The 27994-nt window shown below is 36.3% G+C and overlaps 1 protein-coding gene and 1 non-coding gene across 6 annotated transcripts in view; both read left to right on the top strand.

Annotated features, from left to right (window-relative positions):
- Positions 1-27557, top strand: part of VNN1 (vanin 1) — a 36393-nt gene extending 8836 nt beyond the window's left edge. For 2 of the 5 annotated variants that reach the window (XM_055324672.1, XM_055324669.1), the window contains 8 exons: positions 260-404; positions 4902-5150; positions 6638-6768; positions 16243-16435; positions 17117-17408; positions 17844-18205; positions 23920-24090; positions 24975-27557. In XM_055324672.1, coding sequence (XP_055180647.1) covers positions 4938-5150; positions 6638-6768; positions 16243-16435; positions 17117-17408; positions 17844-18205; positions 23920-24090; positions 24975-25157 — 1545 coding nt within the window. In that variant the 5' untranslated portion in view covers positions 260-404; positions 4902-4937 and the 3' untranslated portion in view covers positions 25158-27557. The remainder of the gene's footprint in view (positions 1-259; positions 405-4901; positions 5151-6637; positions 6769-16242; positions 16436-17116; positions 17409-17843; positions 18206-23919; positions 24091-24974) is intronic. The other 3 variants (XM_055324670.1, XM_055324668.1, XM_055324671.1) reach the window with 2 other exon arrangements.
- LOC129509304 (U6 spliceosomal RNA) lies at positions 9057-9160 on the top strand. Its single transcript, XR_008664328.1, has one exon. It is a non-coding gene; the product is annotated as a U6 spliceosomal RNA (small nuclear RNA).
- Positions 27558-27994: the final 437 nt, after the last annotated feature.

Below are 27994 nucleotides of genomic sequence, written 5' to 3'. Positions count from 1 at the left end.
TCAGCTTTGGCCTCTTGATCTCAGCTCAGGTCTGGATCTCAGGGTTGTGAGTCCAAGCCCTGAGATGGGCTCCACACAGGGCAGGGAACTTACTTAAAAAAAAAAAAAAAAAAAGATATAAGTTGCTAAAAGGACTTTTATGCCCAGGCTCTAGTATCTCTGCTAAGAGGACAATATGTCCCAAAAGTACAAATTGGAGAAAACTTGGGTACTTTCTTTGTGCCTTTGTGGTATCAATTTTCTCCCCCCTCTTCCCTAGGACCTAAGGGCCATTCTTTGAAATACAAACTTCAAAAAAACGTTTTTCACCAGAAGGAAAAAAGAGAGGAAGAAAAGGTCTATAAAAATCAGGCCTATAATGTTCTCTCCACAAAACAAAAGCTGTAAGATCTTTGTTTACATCTGTGAGTATGTTTGTATGTATATTCACATTGTTAAATAACAAAAATCCAACAGAGTAAATTTTAAAGATCTAATTGGCTTTATTAATCAATTTATGAATTGGGCAGCATCTCCTCCATCAATTAGAAAGGAACTCCCAAAGGGCTACAGAAGAGGAACTGTTTTTAAAGGTAGAGATGGAGTGGAAAAAGACAGTTATTAGCAAGGAATCCATTGTTGTAGGCAGTTTGCCCTTCTAAGGGAAATGGAAGGGGTCTATCAATAAACTTTTTGTGTTGACCAGGAAATTCCAATACTTTTTGTGTTGCCAGATTAAAGGTTACATTCTTGGGGAGTTGAAACAGCAGTTAGTTTAGGTACTAAGTCTTGGTTTATTGGCTTGGAGTCTTAACCAAAGTAATGCCATATTGGGCCTGTGGTTTTCTTTTTTAACAATATATATGTTGTAAGTGTGAGATATTTTTATACATCTGGATGGTATTACTAAAATTAATTTGTAAAAGAGCCCTGTTTATGTTTAATTGGTTTAAAAGTGAGCGCTTATTTTCAAGTTCCCATGATCTGGGAAAATATTCAGTGTTTAAGTGAATTTAAGGTGGTTGGTTTCATTAAAATAGGCACATCTTTAAAAGTCAAGCTGATACTATCTCTGTTTTTAAAAAATATATAATTAGCTTGGGAGGATAACTGACTTTGCTGTCTCATATAGTTTTTGGTAATCTAAGCATAATTGTTAAGAAGTAAATTGAATAGATATAATTTTAAAAAGATTTTTAGGTAAACGCTTAAAATAGTTTCCCCAAATCTTTTTGGCAACTTGAAACCTTGAAGTTTTGCTAAGTGATAAGTGATAAGGTTAAGTTCACTGAATATCTAGGTCATTTTCAAATAACATGAAATAATAAACATTAAATGCTGAACATACTTTTATCTACTTGTGGTTTCCTTGTTACTCTAGAGAAACTAAAAATTTGGGTCTGCTAGTAAAGATGTTCTGTTCTTTCTTAATAAAAGATTGTACTATGAAGAAACACACGTTTCTAGAAATTATGAAATATAGTCATAAATTTGCCAATCTAAAAAATGCTGGGAAAACAGACAATTCACTGTTGCTTACTACTTAGTTTTCACTAGAAATTAAAGTTTCTAAGGATTAAAAGTTGTAATTAACATATTTGACTAAAGCTGCTAAAACTTATAAGGGAAACAACCCTGTGAGATATATGTTTTTGGTAAGAAACAGTATGACGAATGGCAATACATTTTTGTTGAGGGCAAAAATAATTCTTCCTGAAGTGAATCTAGTTATTTAGAAAGGGAAAACTTAAAAACCAAGGGTAAAAAATAAAAAATAAATATTACAACATGATTTATGAAAAAAACTCCTTTGAAAAAAAATTTTATATATAGCTAAGGTTAGGCTAAGTATATTTAAGTTAGTTTTAATATCAAAAGAATATTGTTGGAAAATTAGAATTTGATTTTTCTATGTTAAAAAAGCTTTCTTAGATGATTGGTTTGCTTTTTATTAGAAATTAAAAACAAAATTTTCTTATGTAATCTACCTAGAAAAAGATTTTATGCTCTGTTTTCATCAAATCTTTGCTCATTCAAGAAGATAGTCCTTAATATTAAAAGAGCTAAGATTTGTTTACAATTATGTAACCTTCTCTATTTACCTTTAAAATCTTTTGTCACTTTGTCTAAATCATTACATAGTTTTATAATGATCTGTGATCCTTCTTTAATTAAATGCTTGAAGCTTTTGATATATTTTGACAAATTTCCTAAAATCAAATTATTATTATTATTTTAAGATTTTATGTTTAAGTAATCTCTATACCCAACACGGGGCTTGAATTCAGCACCTCAAGATCAAGAGTCAGTCTGACAGAGCCAGCCAAGTGCCCCCCAAAATCAAATTCTAAAATAACATCTTTTGACTACAGTCTAACATTTCAATGATTTTGTTTCTCATCATGAAACAGAGACATTAAACTAATTGGACTTGTTACATGGGAAGTATTGTCAAATAAGTAATACTAAACACTCCAGGTAAAGAATGCCACTTCTTGGCAGGTGCAGGAACCTCAGAATGTTTTGCAGACCTCAACAAGAGAGGAACTAACCCAAATATATAAGTATTACATGCAGTCTGGTGGCAAATATTTGCTTGGCTTCTGGCCTCAAGAGGCTGTTAAAAGTTCAATGTAGAGATTCCTTATAAAAAGTTCCAACAAAGCAGATTTAAGAGTCTAAAATGATCAATTGCTATTCTTGCTGAACTTCTATATATAATCAGGCCAAGGTTGCTCCCCCCCACCCCCGCCATATTTATTTTATAAATGAATCAATCTTAATCTGGCTACCTTTGGTAATAAAATGAGAGTGTTTATAAAGAGAAAAATTATATTTAAGTAACATACCTTTATGGGTATCAGATTCTAGATCTGATGAGACTAGATCCTGTTTTTTTCTAGTTTCCTTCAATGTCTGGTCACAACTCCTAATTAACATTTCCAATTTTTTCCTGTAATTTTGACATGGAATCACTTCATAAGTAAAAATTCCTCTTTTCTTGGAGCTCTGCAAACTAAATATACACAGCTTTATGTAAAGTTGAGAGAAATCACCATAACAACTCATATATAGATCATCTTCGTGCCTGTCGTCACTCAGGTCACCAGACACACTTGACCTACAAACCAAAAGAGTCTGCCGGATTGCCACTGCCTGCCCTCACCCTATTTGAAGATGCTTTCAGCCTGATAACTAGAAATCTTCTAAACTAGCTACTCTCAGAACTCAGAAACCAGTTTTATAATTTACCTAATCTTAACCATTGCTTTTCTTTTGTTTTCATAAAAATACCTCTTATTTATTGCATGATTAATTGAACCACAGGCTTAACTTTGAAAATACATAAGCTGGGGCACCTGGATGGCCCTGTCCCTTTGTCTTGTCAATTTCGTCCCAGATTTATTGTCTCTTTACCTAAAAAGTAGTCCGAACCTTGTTGTTGTCTGAAAATGCCTGCTTTGGTTGTTTCTTTAGGTCTCAATTTCATTTTTGGGCTTCCATGCACACTCAATAAAACTTTATTTTTTTCTCCTGTTAGTATGTCTCATGTCAATTTAATCTCCATACCAGCCGGAAGATGTTGAAAGGGTAGAAGTAAATTGTTTCTTCCCCCCAGAGACAATTTCCCCATGTTTTCTCCTTTGTATGAGCAGAAAGGCTACATTTGGGTAGCTTGGCACTCAGTTGGTGGCTTAGCAAAGCTAATGTAGTGACAGTAGTAATCAGAGGACGCAGCTCAGGCACCAGAGTGGAAGCGGTTGGTCCCCATCCAGTCGCAGTTTCAACCAATGGCATTCTACCTCAAATCTTGCAGATGTTCATCTGAAGACCTTCTCTTGACTAGTACATGCTAAGTAGGCCACAATTACAGACTGATGAGATGGTAACATGTGAGGACAGGAGAAGGGTTATCAAGTCCAGTGATTAAGTTTCTATCTTGTCTTGAGCCTGGGCCCCTGTGCTGTAACCTTTGCTAGGGTTTCTCAACTTTTTTCTTTTCCCCTAAGTTGAAACAGGAAGGCTTGGAGGACTACAGTTGCAGTTTTCCCTTTGCCCAGGCTAATTATGCTTTGGTAAATGGTTTCCCTTGAGGACAGCCTTTGGCTGAGGAGAACAAAATGCTCTGGGCTTATTTCAAAGTTGGGAATATTTTTCTTCCCACTGTAGGAAGTATGAGGCAGAGGGATTTTTGTCTCCATTGTTCTCCCAGAGGATCTGGTGGGGTTCCTAGAGGGAAATCTCACAAAAGTCTGAGGGCCTGACACTAGGACCTCCCTAAGATTTTAACTCTTAAGCTTGTCCACACAGAGTGTCTTGGCAATTAGTTAATGACAGTTAATATGATCATACCTATTCTGGTTCCAACTACCTGTACCTTTAGAATGTGACCTCACTTGGAAATAAGATTGTTTCAGATAGAAGTTAAAATGAGGTCATTCTGGAGGAAGATAGGCAGTAAATCCAATGACTGGTGTCCTTGTAAGAAGGGGGAATTTGGACTCAGATATGCACACAGTGAGAACACCATGTGCAGACACAGGGAGAAGACAGAGATCTATGCAGAGAGAGGGGCTTGAAAAGATCCTTCCCTTGCAGTCCCTCAGGAGGAACGACTTCGCCGACACTTTCCTCTGAAACTTCTTGCCTCGAGAACTGTGAGATAATAAATTTCTGTTGTTTAAACTGCCCAGTTTGGGGTACTTTGGGATGACAACCCTAGCATACTAAAACATACATTTCCTTTTTAGATCCTCATAAATCCCTGCAATAAGGGTCCTTTGTTATATAAGATTTGTTTACATCTATGTCTATAGTGCAAAACCATAAGGCTTGCTTTGAGTAGATTTGATAATTTATTTTAAGGTACTAACTCTTGGGAATCACATGATTAATTGTGTTTTCTCTCTCTACATATCAAGACTTGCTCTCTTTATCAGCAGTCATCTGACTTCAGCATGATTACCTCTCAGTTACTGGTTTATGTGGCAGTTTTGGTTCTCTGTGTCTTAAAAGTCAGCTCCCGGGATACATTTATTGCAGCTGTTTATGAGCATGCAGTGAAATTGCCTAATGCCACCCTAGTACCAGTGTCCCATGAAGAGGCATTGGCATTAATGAACCAAAATCTGGACCTGTTGGAGGCAGCAATCACTTCAGCAGCAAACCAGGTACCTTCTCTCAAGCACTCTGGATTCCACCAAGAGAAAGATGGGGTCTTAGGAGACAGGGTCCCTGTCAAGTTCAATTATACTTTTGGAAAACATGTATGTTAGGTAGCCAACAACTTTGTCGTACTCCTACCTCTTACCTCCTTCTCAAAATTGTTACAGCAAGGATACTGTTCTACTTCCCTAATTGTGAGATAAAATTAAGAAAATAATAGCTTCATCATCATTAAGGGGCAGGAGATCTTTGAGGAACTTGCTATATGCTCAACAGCTCTGCTGCTCTCTTTCACTATACGTAGAGAGTGGAGGATAAGTGGATCAGGACCAGGTACTATGCAGTGACTATAGTAGCCTTGGTATACTTTTGTGCTCTTAGCCTTGTGTGGGTTTTTGGATTAGTTCATAACACCAAAATAAAGTTAAGTTGCAAATTACTTAACAATATGTATTATGTACTTCATATTTCATTCTAATTACAAGATAAACTACATATGTTAATGTGTAGTGAGTTCTTGGGTTGAATGAAGGGTTAAGTATAAAGGTCTGGTTTGAATGGATATGATTTTTTTTTTTAAGATTTATTTATTCATGAGAGACAGAGAGAGAGAGAGAGAGAGAGGCAGAGACACAGGTAGAGGGAGAAGCAGGCTCCATGCAGGGACCCCGATGGGGTACTCAATCCCGGATCCCAGGATCACGCCCTGAGCTGAAGGCAGATGCTCAACCACTGAGCCACCCAGGCGTCCCTGAATGGATATGATTTAAACAAGATATTTGTAGGTCAGGTATAGAGGGAGATTAGGTGAAGTGTGATGAGTCATGAATACATACATGTAACTCCTATTTACCAATATACATTCTTATACAATACAAACATTTTAAATACTATGAAGAATTCTGAGGTCCTTTTTCATCCTTAGTCCAACTATTTTCTTAAAAGCTGCAGCAGCTATCAGGGTGACTCTCCCATCTGAAGGGACCCCAGTGAGCTCATGGTGTACCTCTGGGCTTGGCACCCTTTTGGGAATCCGTGTCTGAGTGCTCTCCTTCTGAGAAGCCAGAATCACTTTTACAGAGTGATTTGGAGAGCAGGGAAGGTTGGAGCAGAGGAGGAAGTAAAATGGAGAATTTGAGTATAAATCAATCCTGTAATACAACACCTGACTGAAGTGTGGGGGGGGGGGGGGAGCGATTTTGAGAATTGGTTTTATGCTTAACAACCGCAGTGGATAGCAAACCTTTCAATAAGCTATTGATGTTTATGAAAGAATGAAAATGTTATAGAGAAAAGGTGGTGGTGGGATTAGACTATGCAATTGTGAAAAAAAAATTACAAAAATACAGAACACAAAAAATTAAGATCGAAAGAAAGAAAAGGCCTGGATGGCTGTTGCTAATCCATTCAGTTTTTCAGGTTCCTTTACAGACCCTCTCTTGGATTGTTTTCTTACCTGAGAAATACTTTAATTGAGCTACATTTTTAACAGGGTGCACATATTATTGTGACTCCAGAAGATGGTATTTATGGCTGGAACTTTAGCAGGGAAACTATCTACCCATACTTGGAGGATATCCCAGACCCTGGAGTGAACTGGATCCCTTGTAATAATCCTAAAAGGTAAGGAAATAGGTGGTGGACAATTCAATCATGAACGTGAACTTACTTTATCTGGAAGGACTTTGTAGAAGATCACTGTGTAAGATCCACTGTCAACTCTAACTTCAAGACCATTTTATTATTTTTCATCTTCTGTGGATACATTTATTAGGAAAGTGAATAAGAGTTGTGAAATCACAGAAATCAGTCCAAGAAGGTGACACAGAAATCATCAAATTCAATGTGAATATATTTCCATTGAGAAAAGGAACCTGGAGAGAGAATAGCATAACTTGCTTAGGGATACAGGGGTAGTGGTGAGTCAAAGATGACTAAAGGTGACTAAACAATCAAACTTTAGTTTTCTGACTTCTTACCAGTGAACAGAAAATTGTCCTGTGTTTCCATAATTTGGAAACTGTGTGAGAAAATGGCAAAATAGAGCCACGTGTTAGTTTAGGATTTAAAATTTTCCTTTTTACGTCAATAAGATAGCTAAATGAGGTTAATGTGTATGAAGTCCTAAGAGCTTAAAGTGATTGTTGATGTAGCAGAACTGCGGAAGTGGTTTAAGCCAGAGCTAGACTTTATTTTTAAGATCGTATTTATTTATTAATGAGAGACACAGGGAGAGAGGCAGAGACACAGGCAGAGGGAGAAGCAGGCTCCACGCAGGAAGTCCGATGTGGGACTTGATCCCAGGATCCTGGGATCACACCCTGGGCTGAAGGCAGGCACTAAACCTGAGCCACCCAGGTGTTCCTTTTTTTTTTTTTTTAAAGATATTAGGGTGTGTGTTCTAACAAAGCATTTTGTAGTCTTTATTGGATATAGCAAACAGTCTGAAAGATATAGTTTAAATGTGCATATATTTGGATATATGATGGGCTTTCAAGATTAATAGAGACAGAAGGGAAATATGTTATCAGGACTGTTTAAAAAATCCCAAACACCAGAATTCTATTTAATGTACTTATTCTACCAGTTGTGGTGATCTGAAAAGACTTCGGCTAAAAGTTTCAAGTGATATGATGTATTGTGTTTAATACCTAGGTATTTCAGACATTAATTGAAGCAAACGAGAGAGAAGAATTGTCAAATACTCATTCTTTATATATAATGCATTAAAATAATTTTTTAGATGTGGTTTCTCATCCTTCTTGGTCTTTTTCAAGGATATGTTTTTGTTGATAATTGGTATGGTTTTGCTTATATTAATTGTACCAATTTGTAGATCTATCTAATGGTCTCGGTTTGATACTCAAAGAAAGCTTTTACTACTATTGCCAGCAGATAGCGCTAAATTTCCATTCATTAAACTGTTATTTTACACTTCTCAGCTCTTCTTCAATAACCGACCTCCTATTAACCATCTATTATTTAAAGATTGTGCCAAGAGAGAATAAATATGGCTACATGTTACATGTAGTAGGGTCTCACTTTTGAAGATTGCCTTTTAAATTACTTACTGGGACAACTACTGGTAACCTGATAAAGAATAAAGAAATCAGGGGCACCTGGGTGGCTCAGATGGTTAAGCATCTGTCTGCCTTCCGCTCAAGTCCTGATCCCAGAGTCCTGGAATTGAGCCCCAAGCTCCCTGCTCATAGGGTGTCTGTTTCTCCCTATTCCTCTCCACCCTGCTCGTGTGTGTTCTGTCTCTCTCTGTTTCTCTCTCAGATGAGTAAATGAAATCTTAAAAAAAAAAGAGAGAGAGAATAAAGAAAACATTAACAAGCATTCCAGCCAGTATTTCCATTTTTCCATACTGTCTGGTAGTGCCCTAGGTCAATCCTTGTTTCCTTTAATCTGAGCTATTGCAACAGCTTTCTAATGATTCCCTGTATTTAGTCTCTTATCATTCTAGTACATTCTATACCCTAATGGCCTATTATCTTAAGGAAAATTCAGATCATGTGACTTCTGTCCTCAAAACCTTTTGTCTATTAAATTTGAAGTAAGTTTTTAGCTTTTTGTGCTGAGCTCTTTTATGATCCCAAATGCATCTTTTAAAATTCCCCTTTCCCTTTTCTATCCCTAATGATGCCTCTGCTCCAACCAGATTGACTAGTTCCCTGAACAAGATTTCCCTTTTCTTAACCTCCAAGGGTCTCTTTTTTCCTAATTTTTTTTATTGTGGTAAAATATATAGAACATAAGGTTTACTATCTTAACCATTTAAAAAGTACAGTCAGTAGTATGAAGTATATTCATATTGTTATTCCACCATCACTATCACCCACCTCCAGAACCCTTTTTATCTAGCAAAACTCAAACTCTACACCCATTAAACAATAATTTTGCTTGCGGTCATTTTGGCAGCACCTATACTAAAATTGGAGCAATACAGAGAATATTAGCATGGCTCTTGCACAAGGATGACATGCAAATTCCTGAAGCACTCCATATTTTTAGAAAAGAAAGAGGAGACATTATAGTGATACCACAAAAATACAAAAGATTATGAGAGGCTACTATGAATAAGTATATGACAACAAATTGGACAACGTAAGATAAATCCATGGATTTCTAGAAATAGGGAACCTACCAAGACCAATAATGATTAAGGAGATTGGATCAGTAATCAAAAAATTCCCAGAAAAAAAAAATTCCCAGCAAAGGAAAGCTTGAACCAGATGAATTACAGATAAATTCTACAAATATTTAAGGAAGAGTTAATGCCAATCCCTCTTAAACTCATCCAAAATATTTAAGAGGAGGGAACATTCCCAAATTCATTTAATGGAGCTAGGGTTACCTTGATGCCAGTTAGATAAGGATACCACAAGGGAAAAAAAAAAAACCACTACAGGCCAATATCCCTGATGAATACAGACATAGAAGTTCTTAACAAAATACTAGCAAAACAAATTCAATAGCATATTAAAAGGATAAGAGGCCATGATTAAATGGAATTTGCCCTGGCATGCAAGAATTTTTCAACATAAGTAATACAAAAATGTGATACACCATATTAATAGAATGAAATATGAAAATCATAAAATCACTTCAATAGATGCAGAAAAAGCATTTGACAAAATTCCACATACTTTCATTATAGAAACTATCAACAAAGTCAATATAAAAGGGACATATCTCAACATAATGAAGGCCATATATGGCAAGCCTGCAGCTAAAAGCATACTGATAGAAATTTGAAGAATCCCTCTAAGATCAGGGAAAAGACAAGGGTGTCCACTCTCCATACTCCTATTCAATGTACTACTAGAAGTCTTAGCCAGAGCAATTAGTCAAGCGAAGAAATAAATGGCATCCAAATTGGAAAGGAAGAACTAAAGTTGTTTCCATTTGCTGCTGCTGCTGCTGTGTCTTGTATAAATAAAATCCTAAGGACTTCACCAAAAAAACTATGAAACCCAAAGCTAAATAACCCAGTTAAGAAATGGGCAGAAGATATGAATAGACATTACTCCACAGAAGACATTCAGATGGCTAACAGACACATGAATGAAATGAGCATGAAAATGCTCAACATCACTCATCATCAGGGAAATACAAATCAAAATCATGGTGAGATACCACCTCACACCTGTCAGAATGGCTAAAAATAATAACACAGGAAGCAACAGATGTTGGTGAGGATGTGGAGACAGGGGAACCCTCTTACACAGTTGGTAAGGATGCAAACTGGTGTAGCCACTCTAGAAAACGGTATGGAAATTCCTCAAAAAGCTAAAAATAGAACTACCTTATAACTCAGGATGTATACTACTAGGTACTTACCCACAGGATACAAAAATAACAGATTTGAAGAGGCACATCCATCCCGATATTTATAGCAGCATTATCAACAATAGCTAAGCTATGCAAAGAGCTTAAATGTCCATTCACTAATTGATAAAGGTGTAGTATAGGGATACTTGGGTGGCTCAGTTGGTTAAGCATCTGCCTTCAGCACAGGTCATGAATTTGAGGTCCGGGGATTGAGCTCCACATTGGGCTCTCTGCTCAGTGGGAAGTCTGCTTCTCCCTCTCCCTCTTTCTCTGTCCTTCCCCCCCCCACTACTCATGCTCTCTCTCTTCTCACAAATAAATTTTTAAAGAAGATGTAGTGTACACACACACACACACACACACACACACACGGAATGTTACTCAGCTATCAAAAAGGATGAGTTCTTGCCATGTGCAACAACATGGATGGAGCTAGAGTATATTATGCTAAGTGAAATAAGTCAGAGAAAGACAAATACCATATGATTTCACTCATGTGGAATTTAAGAAACAAAACAGATGAATATATGGGAAGGAAAAAAAAAAGAGGGAGGCAAACCATAAGAGACTCTTAACTCTATAGCTAGAGTTCTCTATAGAACAAAGATTGATGGAGGGAGATGGGTGGGGAAATGGGCTAGATGAATAATGAATATTAATGAGAGCACTTACTGTGATGGGCAGTAGATGTTATTGTAAATGATAAATCACTAAATTCTACACCTGGAGCCAATTAGAATTCAAATAAAAATTGGGGAAAAAAAAGTGAATTCAGTAAAGTTGCAGGATACAAAATCAATATATAAAAGTCAGTTCTATTTCTGTATACTAATGATGAACCATTAAAAAAATAATCTCATTTACAAAGTACCAAAAATAATAAAATACTTAGGAATAAATTTAATAAAAGAAGGGAAGGGAAAGATCTGTACACCAAAAATAATAAGACATTAAGGGAAGAAATTGAAGAAAACATAAATAAATGAAAAGATCCTGTGTTCTTGGATTGGATGAGTTAATAGTGTTAAAATATTCATACTACCCAAAACCATCTACAGATTCAGTGCTATGCTTATCAAAATTAAAATTGTATCTTCATAGAAATAGGAAAAAATAGATCCTAAAATTTGTATGGAGCTACTGAAGATTCCAAATAGCCAAAGCAATCTTGAGAAAGAACAAAGCCAGAATCATCACACTTCCGGATTTCACACTATATTAGAAAGCTATAGTAATCAAAACTTACTGTGCTATTTTATTGGCATAAAAGCAAATACATAGACCAGTAGAACAGACTCCAAAGCCCAGAAATAAATCATGTGTATATAGTCACCTAATATTTGACAAAGCAGCCTCGAATACTCAATGGAAAGAGGATAGTCTCCTCAATAACTGGTGTTGGGAAAACTGTATATTCATATGCAAAAGAGCAAAATTGAACCTTTATCTTACACCATTCACAAAAATTAACTCAAATGTATTAAAGATTTAAACATAAGACCTGAAGTCGTAAAACGGTCAAAGAAAACGGGGAAATATCTTGACATTGGAGTTGGTAAGGACTTTTTAGATATGACACCAGAAGCATAAACAAAAAAAGCAAAGATCAACAAGTAGAACTACCTCAAGGTAAAAAGCTCAGCACAGCCAAGGAAACAAAATGAAAGGGCAACCTATAGAATGAGAGAAAATATTTGCAAATCTTATATCTGATAAGGGCGTAATATCCAAAGATATGTAAGGAATTCACACAACTCAATAGTTAAAAAGGGAGAGAAAGGGACAATGGATCTAAATAGACATTTCCCCAAACATCACTAATCAAGTAAATGTAAGAAAAAGCAAATCAAACCCACTGTATATCTCACGCCCACTGGAAATCTCCTGGAATTATCAAAAAGATAAGGGATAGCAAATGCTTAAGAGAATACAAAGAAAACCCTTTCTACTGTTGGTGGGAATATAAAGGGGTGCAGTCACTGTCGAAAACAGTATGGAGTTTCCTCAAGATAGAACTACCGTATGATCCACAAGGAAGTGAAATCATTATTTCCAAAAGATATCTGCACCTCTATGTTTTTTTTTTTTTTAATTTTTTTTTTTTATTTATTTATGAAAGTCACACACAGAGAGAGAGAGGCAGAGACACAGGCAGAGGGAGAAGCAGGCCCCACACACCGGGAGTCCGACGTGGGATTCGATCCCGGGTCTCCAGGATCACGCCCTGGGCCTAAGGCAGGCGCCAAACCGCTGCGCCACCCAGGGATCCCTGCACCTCTATGTTTATTGCAGCATTTTCTACAATAGCCAAGACATAGAAACAATGAAGTGACCTTTAACAGATGAATGGATAAAGAAATGTGTTATATACATATATTCAATGGAATATTATTCAGCCATGAAAAAGAAATATTGCCATTTGCAACAACATGGACGAACCCTGAGAACATTATGCTAAGTGAACTAAGCCAGGCAGAGGACAAAAACTGCATTATCTCACTTATAAGTAGAGTCTAAAAATGCCAAACTTATAGAAGCAGAGAGAATAATAGTTGCTGGGGGCTGATGGTGGGGGAAATGAGACAAAAGTTAGGCAAAGGATACAAACTTCTAGTTATAAGAGGGAATAAGTTCCAGAGATCTAATGTATATCATGGTGACTATAGTTAACAATACTCTATTGTTTGCTTGAAAGTTGCAATGGGAGTGAATATTAAATGCTCTCACCGTATTAACAATAAAACAGTAATTATACTAAAGAATGTGTTAACCTAATTGTGGTAAACATTAATATATACATGTATCAAATCACATTTTATATTTTGATCTCACACAATGTTAAATATCAACTATATTTCAGTAAAGCTGGAGAAAGAACACAATAACTCCCTATTTCCCCATCTCTGTAGCCCCTGGCAGTCATCACTTTACTTTCTATATTGATGAATTTGGCTACTCTTGACTATGCTAGCTACCTATATATTACTTTTTTGTGATTGACTTATTTCACTTAGCACAATGTTTTCAAAGTTCATTCATGTTATAGCACGTGTCAGAATTTCCTTCCTTTTTAGGCTGAATAATATTCTACTGTGTATGTATACCACATTTTACTACCTTTCATCCATTGATGGACACTTGAGTTACTTCCACCTTTAGGTATTGTGAATAATGTTGCCATGAACATAAGTATACAGATGTATCTTCAAGACCCTGCTCTCAATTTTTTGGAAATATATCCTGAAGTGTAACTGCTAAATCATATGCTGGTTCTATTTTTAATTTTTTGAGGGACTACCAAACTGGTTTCCTGGCAGTTCTTTTCCTAATCATGTCATTTTTACATTTTCACCAACAGCGCCTTTGTGTTCCAATTTCTCCACATCCTTAGAAACCCTTGTTATTTTCCTTTTTTTTTTTTTTTAATAGTAGACATTCTAAAGGGTGTGAGGTGACATTTCATTGTGGTTTTGATTTGCATTTTCCTAGTGATTAGTGAGGTTGAGCATCTTTTCACATGCTTATAGGCCATTTGCCTGGCTGGTTCTTTTTTGTTTGTTTTTGTTTTTTTAAGAAAAGACTATTTAAGTCTTTTGCCCATTTTTAAATCAGATTGTTGTTGAATTTTAAGAGTTCTCTTGTATTGTGAATATTAATGTAAATTGTCCTTCTTTGTCTCTTGTAATCTTTTTTTAATTTAAAATCTATTTTGCCAGATATTAGCATAGAGTGTCTTAATTTCTCCCTCACATTTGAACAGTATTGCTGGATACCAGATTCTTAGATGACATTTTTTTTTTCTTCCAGCACTTTAAATATATTGGCCCACTGCTTTCTGGTCTCTAAAGTGTCTGATCAAAAACTGCTGATAATTTCATTGGGGATTCCTTGTATGTTATGAATCACTTATCTTTTGTGGCTTTCAAAATCCTTATTTTGTGTTTGGCTTCTGACAATTTGATTACATGTCTTGGTATGGGTGTCTTTGAGTTCATCCTTCCTGGAGATCATTGAACTTCTTGGTTATTTATATTCATGTCTTTAATTAAATTTGGGAAGTTCTTAGATATGATTTCTTCAAATAATCTCTCTGTCTCTTTATCTCACTCTTCTTGGACTCATATAATCTGTGTATTAGTCCACTTTGTGGTGTCCCACAGCTCCCTTAGGCCTTGTTCACTTCAATCTTTTTGTCTTTCCATTATTTTGACTTGATTATTTCAGTTGGCTTACCTTTAAATTTATTGATTCTTTCAGCTAAAATTCATCTTTGAATACCATTTGTAAATTTTTTATTTTAGTCATTGTAATTTTCAGCTCCAGAATTTCTTTTTGGTTCCTCTTAGGTTTTCCATCTCCCTACTGATATTTCCATTTTGTTAATATGTTATCTTCTTGACTTTTTCTACACTTGCTTGTAATTCTTGAGCATCTTTAAGACAGTTGTTTTAGTCTTTGTCCAGTAGGTTTGCCATGTGGTCTTTCCATAGGATGATTTCTGTAGGTTCATTAGTTTATTCTTTTTTTTTTTCCTTTGAATGGGCCATACTTTCTTGTTTATTTGCATGCCTGTGATTTTTTTGTTGATAAATTGATATTTGAATCTTAAATGTGATCATTCTGGATATCAAATTCTTCCCCTTCCTCAGGGTTTAGTGCCTTTTGTTTGTTTGCTTGTTTTGATTCCTGTAGGCTGTTTCTGTTCTAGGCATAAGCTTGAGGTGTAAAATTAAGATCTTTTGAGGGCTTTTCTTAGCCTGTGTCTTTCCCTGACCACATGTGTTGACTTTCTAAATTCTCCTGTGTATATTATTGCTTTTTTATGTCCTAGTCTTTAAATGTCTGACTCCCAAAAGAGAAAAAGGACAAAATTAAGGAAGGGAGAGAGAAGACAACCATGGCTCTTTAAATCCTCTAGAAATTACTTCAGCTAGTAGGGGAAGGACTTGCAATAATATGGTAGTTGTGGTGGTAATGGGGTACAAAAATGGCTGCCTACCCTTGTGTCTGCACCTCCATGATCAGAAGCACATATCAGTGATCAGAGCACAGATCCCTGATATTTGGAGGACAGGGTTTTTATTGTCCAACCTGGTCCCAATAAGCTGCCTGCATGGTCCTCCAGGCACCTGCATGGATGTAGGGTAAAGCATGGGTAGCCTTTGCTGAGCTAAGAGCTGAAATTGACTGCAATTGACTACAATTTGCCTTCCAAGCCTTCCCTTGGAATTTACAAGCCTTGGGATAGACTTCAGAATTTCAAAATAGTTGCATAGGTTAGATTCTGCCAATACAAATATTATCTAGGTGGACGGATGTATTCCTGGTCCTTCCTACTCTGCCATCTGGAATTGTAATTCCAAGTTTTCATTCTTTCACTTGAAATATTTTTTTATTCCTCTTTTCTGCCAGGGTTAGTGAACAGAAGATGTGTATCATTGCTCCCAAATATCCATGAGATGTGACACACATCTTAAGACAAACACATAATGAATACATGATTATTATATATGATGACAAATGCTCTGATGAAAAAAATACATGGCCTATAATCTTGTCCTAGAAGAGTTTCCTACAACCAAATTCTCACAAGCATGTACTTCCTCTGAAATCTATTCTTGTTTTAATCCTTCCCTTCTATGATTTTATTTAGAATTTATTTTCACGTATATAACATAATAGGTTTAGACAACATAATTCTGAATTTTATTAAAAGATAAGCTTCATTTTTGTTTTCTTTTTCCAATAAACACATATCAGGTTTGGCTACACCCCAGTGCAAGAAAGACTCAGCTGCCTGGCCAAGGACAACTCTATCTACATTGTAGCTAATATTGGAGATAAGAAGCCATGCAATGCCAGTGACTCTCAGTGTCCCCTCGATGGTCGTTATCAATACAACACTGATGTGGTGTTTGATTCTCAGGGAAAACTGGTGGCACGCTACCATAAGGTAAAATTAATTTGCAAACAGTTCAGTTACTAAGTATTTAACAAAATAAAGTGGACAAGAAAGAAAAATAATTAGTGTTGGTAAAAAGTACACTTCAGAAGCAGACTAGAGACAAAGCATAGTAAGTATGATTAGGTGTGGTAAGCTCCTATGAAGAGGCTCAGGAGGCTTCCTATGCATTTAGGAACACAGGAATATATCTGTGGAAGTGTATGAAAATCAGCAGGAGGTACCTGCATTGACATATAATGTTGCCTTTTAGACTTTGTCCTTTTAAAGACATGCCTTGGCATTGGGTCAAGACTAGAAGGAAAAACTACCTACCAGATAGACTTGGTTTTGAAGAGAAAGAAGCAAAGAAAGTTCTTTCTCCACAGAAAAGAGTTAAGTGTTCTTGGCAAATAGAAGTTATCTATTTCACTCCTATGTCTTTCTAAGATTCAAGAGGGCCTTAATAATTAAGGATTTCCTTCTACATATCTATAAAATGTGGATATTGAACCAAAGGCTCCTATCAGTTGTAGTAATCTCTGATTCTCTTACACTTTTTCCCTGTGAAGACAGTGGTCATGGATTAAATTGGCAGTAAGAGATGTTGGCTTGCACCTTTTCAGGCACAGTAACACCCAGGCCAACTTCTGAAAAGAGACTTTTACCCACTTCATCTTCCGTTTCTTACAGCACAACCTTTTCATGGGTGAAAATCAATTCAATGTACCCAAGAAACCTGAGATTGTGACTTTTGACACCATCTTTGGAAGATTTGGCATTTTCACATGCTTTGATATACTCTTCTATGATCCTGCTGTTACTCTGGTGAAAGATTTCCATGTGGATACCATAGTCTTCCCGACAGCATGGATGAATGTTTTGCCACATTTATCAGCTATTCAATTCCACTCAGCTTGGGCAATGGGCATGGGAGTCAACTTCCTTGCATCCAATATACATCACCCCTCAAAAAGAATGACAGGTAATGTGTAAGCTCTAAAATTTACAAACTTTTGTAATCAAAAAAGTACAAGAAAAAATATTTTTTCTAGCTAACATGTATACTCCTTAATATAATATTTTCTTAATTTTTGCATATCTAGCTGGTGACATACTGTAGAATCAGTCTCAGCCCAAATTGTTTTGTAGATTTATTTAGTTTTTTTTTCCATTTATATGTATACTTTTTTTTCCCCTTCAAAAATTCACCACTTCTTACATGAAAGTTTCTCTTATTGGCCTTTTAGTATCATACTTTGATTTCTTCTCACTTGTTGTCCTTTTCAATATATTTTACTATAATTAATGATGTATATAACTTAGAGTAAATGGTAATGTGAGTTTAAAATAACAATAACAACTATGCAATTCCATTTCACTTTTCTATTTTAAATGCTATTTCCAACATCACTTTCAGGAAGTGGCATCTATGCACCCGATTCTCCAAGAGCATTTCATTATGATATGAAGACAAAAGAGGGAAAACTTCTCCTCTCACAACTGGATTCTTATACACATCACCCTATTGTGGTGAATTGGACTTCTTATGCCAGTAGTATAAAAGCATTCCCAACAGAAAATCAGGAATTTACAGGTACTGCTTTTTTTGATGAATTCACCTTCTTGGAGCTCACAAGAGTCACAGGAAATTACACAGTTTGTCAGAAAAAACTCTGCTGTCATCTAAGCTACAAGATGTCTGAAAAGAGAACAGATGAAGTTTATGCCCTAGGGGCGTTTGATGGACTACATGTTGTCGAAGGGAGGTATTATTTACAGGTAATGATTGTTTTGGTTGCAGGGAAGTTAACCAGATATAATACAGGACCCCCAGTTGAATTTGAATTGCAGATAAACAATGAATTATTTTTATTATAAGTATGCCTCAATTTTTTGGATACATGTACACTAAAAATTTTATTTGAAATTTGAGTTTAGTTGGGCATCTTGAATTTTTATGTGCTAAAACTTGAAATCCTAGTTGTCAGTCTCATTTGAAACTGGCTAGAGAAAAGGCAGAAGATTTATTTACAGTACCTGTATTTAAAATGATATAATAATTAAGTTACAGATGACTTTAATGGTTGTTAACCTCTCATATTTCCTTCCTGAATAAATGTATCCATTTTTTTGATATGTCCACTAAAGCTTATCATTGCATGTTTCATTAAGAGCTTGACACTAAGTATGTCCTGGAGACATATACAGTTGACCTCTGAGATATGTAGTAGATAGTTCACTTCCCTCAACATTAAAGGGGGAACTATTATAGCCTGGTGAGGTGTGACCCCTATGAGCAAACAACTTTCATATTCCTCTCATTCTGTTCTCCTCTTCCCTAAACTGGCTCCCATCCTATTTCAAGGCTTCCTGTTGACATTTCAGCCCCATCCAATCCATTTCTTGCACTCTAGTTACAAAAATTACTAAAAGCCATTTCTGATTATTTTATTCTCTTGCTTAAAATTCCTCACTGTCTTCTAGTGGGCAAATCAAATTCCTTAACAAAACATAAATTCTTGACATGTGCCATTTCCTAGTCTCCATTGTCTTCTCTCACTTCTCTCACATGTGCCCTGGGCTTCTCTCATATTGAGACCTTTCCTCTTCCCCATTGTGTGGGCATCTGCAGACCCTATGCATGTGTGCACAGGTGGTTTCCTTTATCTATGATGGCTCCACCTATTCACCATTCACAGTGCTTTTCAAGTGTTGTCTTCACCAAGAAGGCTGCCCTGGCATTTTCTGTAGCACCACTCCCACCTCCCTACCTGGTCTAGGTACTTCAGGCATCCTATGCCCAGCTTTATCAAGGACATATTATGTGAAATTATCCAAATACTCATTTAAGACTGAAAACTATTGAGTGCTGGACCTAAACCCATTGTACAATATTCTGTTTGCTATATGACAAACACTTTACCAATGCTTGCTCATTTGGAGATTTATTTTAGTGCCTACTGCATAGTAGGTATATATTCAGTGCTACTGGATATGAAGATGAATAAGTAAAGGCCCTTCTCTTGAAGAATTTAGTAGCAGGGATAGACATATGAATAAATAAGGTCAATACAGGTAGCATGTGATAGAACTTAGAATCCACATTTTGTTGTAGGAATACTAACAAGCTCTACCTGGCCTAATCTGGAGATTCAGGGAAGTTTCCAGAGACATGATATATAGACTTATGCTTTTATCCAAATGAAAAGAATGGAAGGAAATTCTAGACAGAATGGAATTTGAGCAAGTGTGTGGATGTGTCAAGAAGTAGGGTATGCAGGTCATTGTTATTAAGGCATAATGTAAGAAACAAGGGTTGGTGGAAGATGAACCTAGAGGCAGGATCACATTTGACAGAATCTTACCAGTCATTCCTAAAGTTTGGACTTTATTTTCTGGGTGACAGTCTTCTTTTGGAAGGTGTTCAGCAAGGGAATGATGTTATCAGATCTGCTGTTGAGTAGCTCACTGTGGCATGATGAAACTAGGCAAAAAGGCTACTTAGATTACTAGAATAGTCCTATCAGGACCTGTACCAAGATTATGTTGGAATAAGAGCAGGGTTTGGAGTCAAGCAATATTTAGAAAACTTAACTTAGTAGTTAATTTGATACAGAATAGGAAAGCAGAATGAGGCAACTGGAGTGTGCCAGGTTTCTGGCAAGAGTAGCTGGGTGAATATAATGCTCTGACAGATCAGAATGCTAGAGTGGGAGCAGATTGAGTGGCAGTGGGGAGATGCTCAGATCATTTTGGATGTTGGTTTTGAAGTATTTATGGAACATTCACCTGGAGCCATGGTACCCAGTATCACCAGCAGAATCTGGGGCAGCACCCCAAATCAAACATGTTAATATGACTGATGGAAAACATGGGACTATTTACCCTAAATAGCTTAAATAAAAACATAATAGCCTTATATTAGTTCAGATTAGGTCACAATGTCAAATGCTACAAAGCCTTTATTTTTAGAGAAGCCTGATCTTGGGATTGAGGATGAGGGATTTTGGTATTATATTCATAATCTTTTATAGTCTAACTGTGATGATAATTAATGCTAGAAAAATCTCTAACACCAAAATCTATTTCTTAACTGAGAGAAGAGAAATTAAAGGAAATAAGGATACAATAACTCCACATCTTGCCACAGAGATTTTCCAAGTATTCTAGAGTGAATTTTAAGGACGTGGGTAAAGAAGGTGCTTGTAGCATTTTTTAGAGTAGAAGATGGTAAAATATTGGATAAAGATTTATAGCAGTTGTTATGGGAGAGTGGGAGAAGGAGCAGCCTACATCTGACACCATCTACCTGGAGCCAATGCAGAGTCCACAGAGTACTTGGTCTCACAAGTCTGGTCCCCTCTCCACTTGAGACTCGTGGCAAGTCTAGGTGCTTTCTGACCTGACTGTAAATCAGGGGTTCCCATATCCCTGCCTTGGATTTGCTAATGTTCTGAAATGGCTCATAGAACCCAGGAAAATGCTTTATGTACTACTAACAATTTATTACAGAGGACATTTTAAAGAATACATATGAACAATCGAGGACATGATACATAGGGCAAGATCTGGAAGTGTCCCAAGCATAGGAGTTTCTGTCCCCATGGAGTTTTTGGCTTGTGCCACCTTCCTGGCATGTAAATATGGCCTTCTTGTTTGCCAGCCTGAAATCTCTCTAAACCCCATCTTTAGTAGTTCCTATGGAGGCTTAATTTCATGGACACAATTGATTCAATCATTGACCATTGGTGATTAATTTAACCTCCAGCTCCTCTCTCCTCCCCAGAGAGATTCCAACTCTCTTACCAGATGGTAACCATTTCCATTCTGTGGTTATTAAAGGCTTTCCAAAAATCTCATCATTAACATGAACTCAGGTGTGGTGGAAAGAGGCTCATTATGAATAAAAAAAGTGCCTCCTTTCACATTTCCCCTCTTATCACTAACCAAATTCCAAGGATTTTAGGGCCTTCTATGTCAGGAACTGGAAAAAGACCGAATATATATTTCTTACTATAAATCACAATACTACACACTTCCTTTGTTCTAAGTTCTGGGAAGAGAGTGAGTGGGTGATGAAATGTTTTCAACTTAAAAGACTGAAAATGCCTTTCTTTTCATATTTAATAGAGTATATCCCTAGGTATGGAAATCAAGGTCATTGTATTGCTACAATGAGAATTCTTGAGTTTTTTTGATTCCTGATCCTTTGTATATGTATCCCTCTTCCTCCTGGTTTCTCAGAAATCTTTTAGAATTTCCTCCCCTCCATTTCTTCTTTTGGAAGTCCTGTTATCGGAGACATGTGTCTTTTGGATTGGTCTTCTAATTTTTTAAACTTTTCTTTGCTATTTATTTTCATTTTCTCCATTTGCTTTCTGAGAGTTTTTCTCCTCTTGATCTTCCAAGGCTTGCATTGAGTCTTTTATTTTTGCTGACATGTTTTTATTTTTGAAGAATTACTTTTTTGCTTTATGAGTTTTTGTATTTTTTTGCTGATGTTTTCTGGATACAGTATTTAACTCTCTGAGGCTATTAAGGAAATCTTTTTTTCCTTGGAGTTTCTTCCCCTTAAATGGTTTCTTTTCCCCTCAAATTTCCTTTATCTACTTGTTTTGCTCTCCCTTTCATGTTAGAAGCTTTCCTCATATATAGGGTTACCCTTTAACATTACCAAAAACTGACTGAAAAGTTGAGCATAGGAGTGATACTTGCCAATTTTAAGCTTCACTGGAGAATAACTAGCCAGGCCTTTTGTTAAAGAAATCCCTGAGTTAAGTACATTTGGAGACTTCCTCTTGAGATGGGTCAGGTTACTCAGGTTTTAAAATTCTTCTAATTCCCTTCCTTAATAGTGTTGCTTAATTTTGCAAACTAAAATACAAGATGGCTTGGTAAATTCAAAGTTTGGGTAAACAACAAATATGATACAAGTATGTTCCATGCAATATTTGGGACATACTTAAGTTGAAAACTATTTTTGGTATTTTTAGTTTATCTAAACTTCAAATTTAACAAGACTACAAGTATGTTCCATGCAATATTTGGGACATACTTAAATTGAAAACTATTTTTGGTATTTTTAGTTTATCTAAACTTCAAATTTAACAAGACTCCTTTCCTGTAATTATCTGGCAATTTTATTTCTAAAGGATTAATTATTTGCTGGCAGGATTTCGAGAGCCAGGTGGGAGCAATGACCTTGCCGGATGTGGCCATGGGGGAAGGAGATGGTCACAACATTTACTAGGTTTCATTCATGTAATCCCTTTCAACTAGGTTATTTAAAACCTCCACTAAACATAATCTGCTTTACCCTTTCTGGAAATAAATGCTCCATCTTTTATGGGAAGAAGGTAAGGACAGGTGCACATCCATGATGGGGGACTCAGTATCTGAGACATCCTTAACTTCCCACAAATTTTCCTTACTTTAGCCAGTTCTTTACTGGCTCCTGAGGCACTTCCAGGAATGGAATCTTCTGAGTATTCTGCAGTGTAGATAGGGTTGATTCTTGGCTCTCCCATTGCCAGTTTAGGACTTGGTTTTCTTTTTAGGTCTGCTAAATCATTTGCTACTTCTGCATCAACCACCCCAGCTTCCAACGTTGTACCATGATCTATCCTCCCATTCTGTCCTTGTGAGTTTATGTCTTTAAAAAACAAGCAAACAAACAAAAACCTAATGTTGGTTTCAGTAAGATGTCAAGAAAATAAGAGCATATATTCATTTTACCTTAACCTGAAATCTAATTGTATCCCATCTTAACACATTTGCTCTAAAGCATTTATTCTCCAACTTCAAAAGTAGAAGCAGGGGGACCAGTTAGAGATTATTGCTTTAGTCAGGCAGGAGGTGAAGGTGGTTTGAAATAAGACTTGGAAGATGCAGCAAGATAGAGTTAAATAAATAGGGTCTTCCTTTTGAGGACTTTGCATCTGCACAGAGAGATGACTCATATACTTAAAGTTTACATTCAATAAGTATGTAGCAGGCCAGTGTAGTTAGTATAACTATGTAGTACAGTGAGAACTGTGTCAGTTCTTGCTTAGATATAAAGTATATGACTTTTCCAATTCACAGGGATTGTCTCTAGATCAACTCTAGGGTTCATTTCAACTTTAAAGTTCTTTTATTGTGTCAGATAGGCAAAAATGTAGAGATTATAGTGTCTAGATGTATCCTTTAAAAAATAGAATATTTGATTATAAAAGCATTGCTAGCTTGAGAATGATGAGGGTACATCTGTTCACGGCTAAAGATGAGGTGTCTGATCGTTGCTTTAAGAAATTTAATCTGTTTGTGAGTTGCAGAAAGCACTAGGTAGGGTCTGAAGTCCTTTATTTTTATTACTAGCTGAAGTAGCTATGTATCAATGAACTGGATTAATGTAATGGAAAAAAAGTATTTTATCAAACAAAGGGGCATAGATATGATTTCTAGTTCTGGAGGGTATATGCTTAAGGCTTACTGGTTTGCATTTACTTTCCTAGATTTGTACTCTGCTGAAATGTAAAACAGCACATGTACATACTTGTGGCGGCGCAGTTGAAACTGCTTCTACCAGGTTTGAAATGTTTTCCCTCAGTGGTACTTTTGGAACCCAGTATGTTTTCCCTGAGGTGTTGCTAAGTGAAACTCAGCTTGCACCCGGAGAATTTCAGGTAAGAACTTTTGCTTAATATTGACAATTCATTTTATGTAAGAGGAAACATTTTTTGAGTACAAAACCTTCTTAAGTGTTTACAAATATCACTATATATATATTATTGTGGAGACTATTAGAAAGAGGCTGAGCTGTTTGGGATCTGTTGAATAGGAAGAAGATTCAAGCAGGGTTTCAGGATTGGCCCCACCAGAGGGAAACTCTTCAGTTTTTGGGCAGTGATAGCAGAGTTAAAGAGAATTCCCCTCATTGTGCGGGGAAGGCCTTCTGTGATTCATGAGTGAAAAAGAAAGAAGGAACAGCTGAGGAGAGAGAATCTGACAATGGCTGAAATAGGCAAGAAAGCTATCACTTTTTTGAAAGTCCAGAAATATTTCCTTAACATACAAGCTCTGCCCAGCCATATTCTTCCCTTGACATTCCTGTGGGTTTTGCTTTTATTCCCCCTTCCTTGTAGGAATAGGTACTGTGGGGCACTAGGGACAATGAACAGGTTGGGAGACTGTGGTGAGTGAGTGGCAGAGATGACAGAGGCTCAGCTCAAATCCCCTCAATCAATCCCCTCTGTCCACTTGGAGGAGCCTATTATGTCTGAGAGGACTAGACCAGATTTCTCTTAGATACTCCCAAACCCATTGCTTTAGGCTTGTCGACTCATGGAATACTTCTTCAAATAAGTAAATGATAAGATATTGATTATGGCCATTTCAATAATAAATGAATCAGTGCTGATTCCATGGCTCTGATTCTTCTTATACTCTATACCATTTCAACAACATTATTTTTATTGTTTCTTCACCTAGTTGTACTGAATTTTAGAAGCTGTTGTGGGGTGGTATAACTTACAGGGAGACTCAGTCAACTCCTCTGTGTTTTAATTAGGTGTCAAGTGATGGACGGTTGTTTAGCATGAAGCCACTATCTGGACCCCTCTTGACCGTGACTCTGTTTGGGAGAATATATGAGAAGGACCAGACATTAAAGGCTTCATCAGATCCCAGGTCACAAGTACCAGGAGTAATGCTCTTAGTCATAATACCAATTGTGTGCTCATTAAGTTGGTAGAATATTTTCATTTGATCTCTTTTATTTTGTGTAATTTAAAAAATGATGGATGAGAAAAGATTGAAGACCATAACAGTGGTCATGGTCTCTTGTACAAGCAAATACAAGTATATTTACATATATAGTTCACTGTTTTTTAGACACACACACACACACACCCCAGATAATAGATGCCAGATAAACTGTGACATAATTTTGAAAGTAAAATCTGTAAAATGAGAGTAACAGTTTTACCCATATTTTACAGGATTTCTTGGGATGAGAATTAAATAATTGAATACATTTAAAGTCCTTAGGCAAGTTTCTGGGTCTGGTATGTGTGCTAGCTATTATAACTGTGTGACTATCACAATAAAAGCATGTGTGATATATTTATTGCTAAAGTTATACTACTTCTGATTGTCTAAAGTATAAACATTTTCTCATGGCTTAGCCACCATGCATATTTCAGTTAGAAAATCAGTGAACTCAACCTTAGCTAATTGGTTTTGGCTCTATACCTAGCAATAATGTACTCTAGAAGGCAACTAGGCTTGCACCTAGGAATCTATTAGCGCGTCTTCACATTTTTGCACATTTTTCAGTGTCTCTGTAGTGTTTTGCCTATTTTATCAGCCTACAAGTATATTAATAGGGTAGTTCTAAACCAAGCACTTACTGAATTTGATTTTGTGGAGCCTGTGAGCTAAGAAAGTTTCTAAGTGGTTGAAAACCAAAGAAGAGTAAAATGAAGAATAATATTTTGTGACACATGAAAATGATCTGAAATTCAAGTTTTAGTCTCCATACCTAAAGCTTGATTGAACACACCACATTCTTTAAGTGTTGTTGATGGCTGTTCCTATGCTATGGTGCTGAAGTTGGGTTGTTATGACACAGACCCTATGGCCAGAAAAGCTGCAAATATTTACTGCCTGGCCTTTAATAGAAACAGTTTGTTGACTCCTGCTCTGAAGTGTTAAATAACAATGGAGTTTAGTACTGAAAACCTTTAAAACATCTCAGTGGGCAAATTGCCTTTAAGTGTCTTTCTTGTAATTCTTTCATAAAAGGAGAAATAAGATAGTTTTATTTGCTTTGTATGATATGCCATCACAGATACACATACACACAAAAGATTACCCTGATTAACTTACAACCAAATGTGCTAAGTAGATTAATGCCCCAAATAAGTGAAGATAATTTTTGAACATGATTGATATTTATTTACTATAAGATACACAAAAGTTTTTTTGCATTTAATATGTTCTAAAATTCTGAGAGAATGCCTATTAGTTTTTATTTTCAAATTTTTCCTGGAAATCAACTGAGAACTACTGATATGAACATACTATCTGATATTTTCCCCTGTGGCAAACTTACTAGCCTGTTTTAAAGTGATTTTTCTTAAAGTTAAATGTTACAAGTAGTGAATCTATTTTTTTCAAAATGGTATTTACTACATCTGTACCCAGCTCTGATTACTTGTTCATTCTGGATTTCTTTAAGCCGTATGTATGTATTTTATGATAGTTCTGATATGCTTTTTAACTGTAATTTTTATTTCCTCTGCATAATTCATGATGCTCTTTTAATACACACATGGAATCATGGAAATTCTCCATGATTAACTGTTTTGTTGCTATTGATTCTTGAATCCTTCTTTCCTTCTTTCCTTCCTTTCTTTCTCCCTCCCTCCTTCCCTTCTCCCTTCCTTTCCCCTCTCTCCTTCTCTCTCTCTCTCTCTCTTTCTGAGAGAGAGCACATGAGTGGGAGGGAGGGGCAGAGGGAGATAATCTTAAGCATTCTCCTCACCTGGTGCAGAATCCGATGTGGGGCTTAATTTCATGACCCTGAGATCATGATCTGAGCCGAAATCAAGAATTGGACGGTTAACTGACTGAGCCACCTGGGTGCCCCTGATTCTTGTATTATTTCTTATACAATTTCTGAGCCTTGTCACTTATAATAAATTTGAATCCATTCCCACTTGTACTGTAACATATCTCTTATTCAGCTCTGCTTTAAGTCTTCCAATGATTTTACTTATTTGCTCTTTTAGTTTATCCAAACAGTATATTTCAAGTCTCATAGACTGAATTTTGTGCCCTCTCAAATTCATATATTGAAGTTGAACTTCACACCTCAGACTGTGACTATATTTGAAGATAGGGTCTTTAAAGAGGTAAAATGACAGCATTAGGGTGGACCCTAAACCAATATCACTGGTGTTCTCGTAAGAAGAGAGGACTAGGACATAGACGTGCACAGAGTGGAAACTATATGAAGACACAAAGGAAGATGGACATCTACAAGGCAAGGATAGAGGCCCTCAGAAGAATCAACCCTGCTGATACCAATTTGATTTATATTTCTAGCCTCCAGAATCTTGAAACAATAAATTTTTGTTGTTTAAGCTAATCCATGGTACTTTATTATGGCAGCCCTAGCAAATGAATACAAATTCCAATCCCCTTCTTTTGTATTTCCACCACAAATTGAATCTTATACAAAATACAAAATGGTTACCTGGTTAAGGATATCCAGCTAGCCAGGTTCCCCAAGACTCAACTAGATCCTCTTAGAGAAGCACTGGTGATGAACTGATAGTGAAACCATCAGACATTGAAAATCTTCTGGAGTTTGGAAATCAGAAAATCACATTGATGAAATCATGTAGTTAATCTGACCTTAAGTGTTCTTTTTCAGTAAGAGCAGAATCTGTTGACATTATACAATTTAGTGAAATGAAGAGCACTTTTTAATTCAAAGCATCTCTCAACTGGTAGACAATCCACATAGCCCTGAAATTGCCCAATGCTGTACAAAACATGCCCTTCTGGAAAAGAGAGCCGGGA

The sequence above is a fragment of the Nyctereutes procyonoides genome, unplaced genomic scaffold (genome assembly GCF_905146905.1).
Source record: "Nyctereutes procyonoides isolate TBG_1078 unplaced genomic scaffold, NYPRO_anot_genome, whole genome shotgun sequence".
NCBI lineage: Eukaryota > Metazoa > Chordata > Mammalia > Carnivora > Canidae > Nyctereutes > Nyctereutes procyonoides.
Note: the sequence above shows the minus strand (reverse complement) of the source record. Positions and strands in the feature narration are given on the sequence as shown.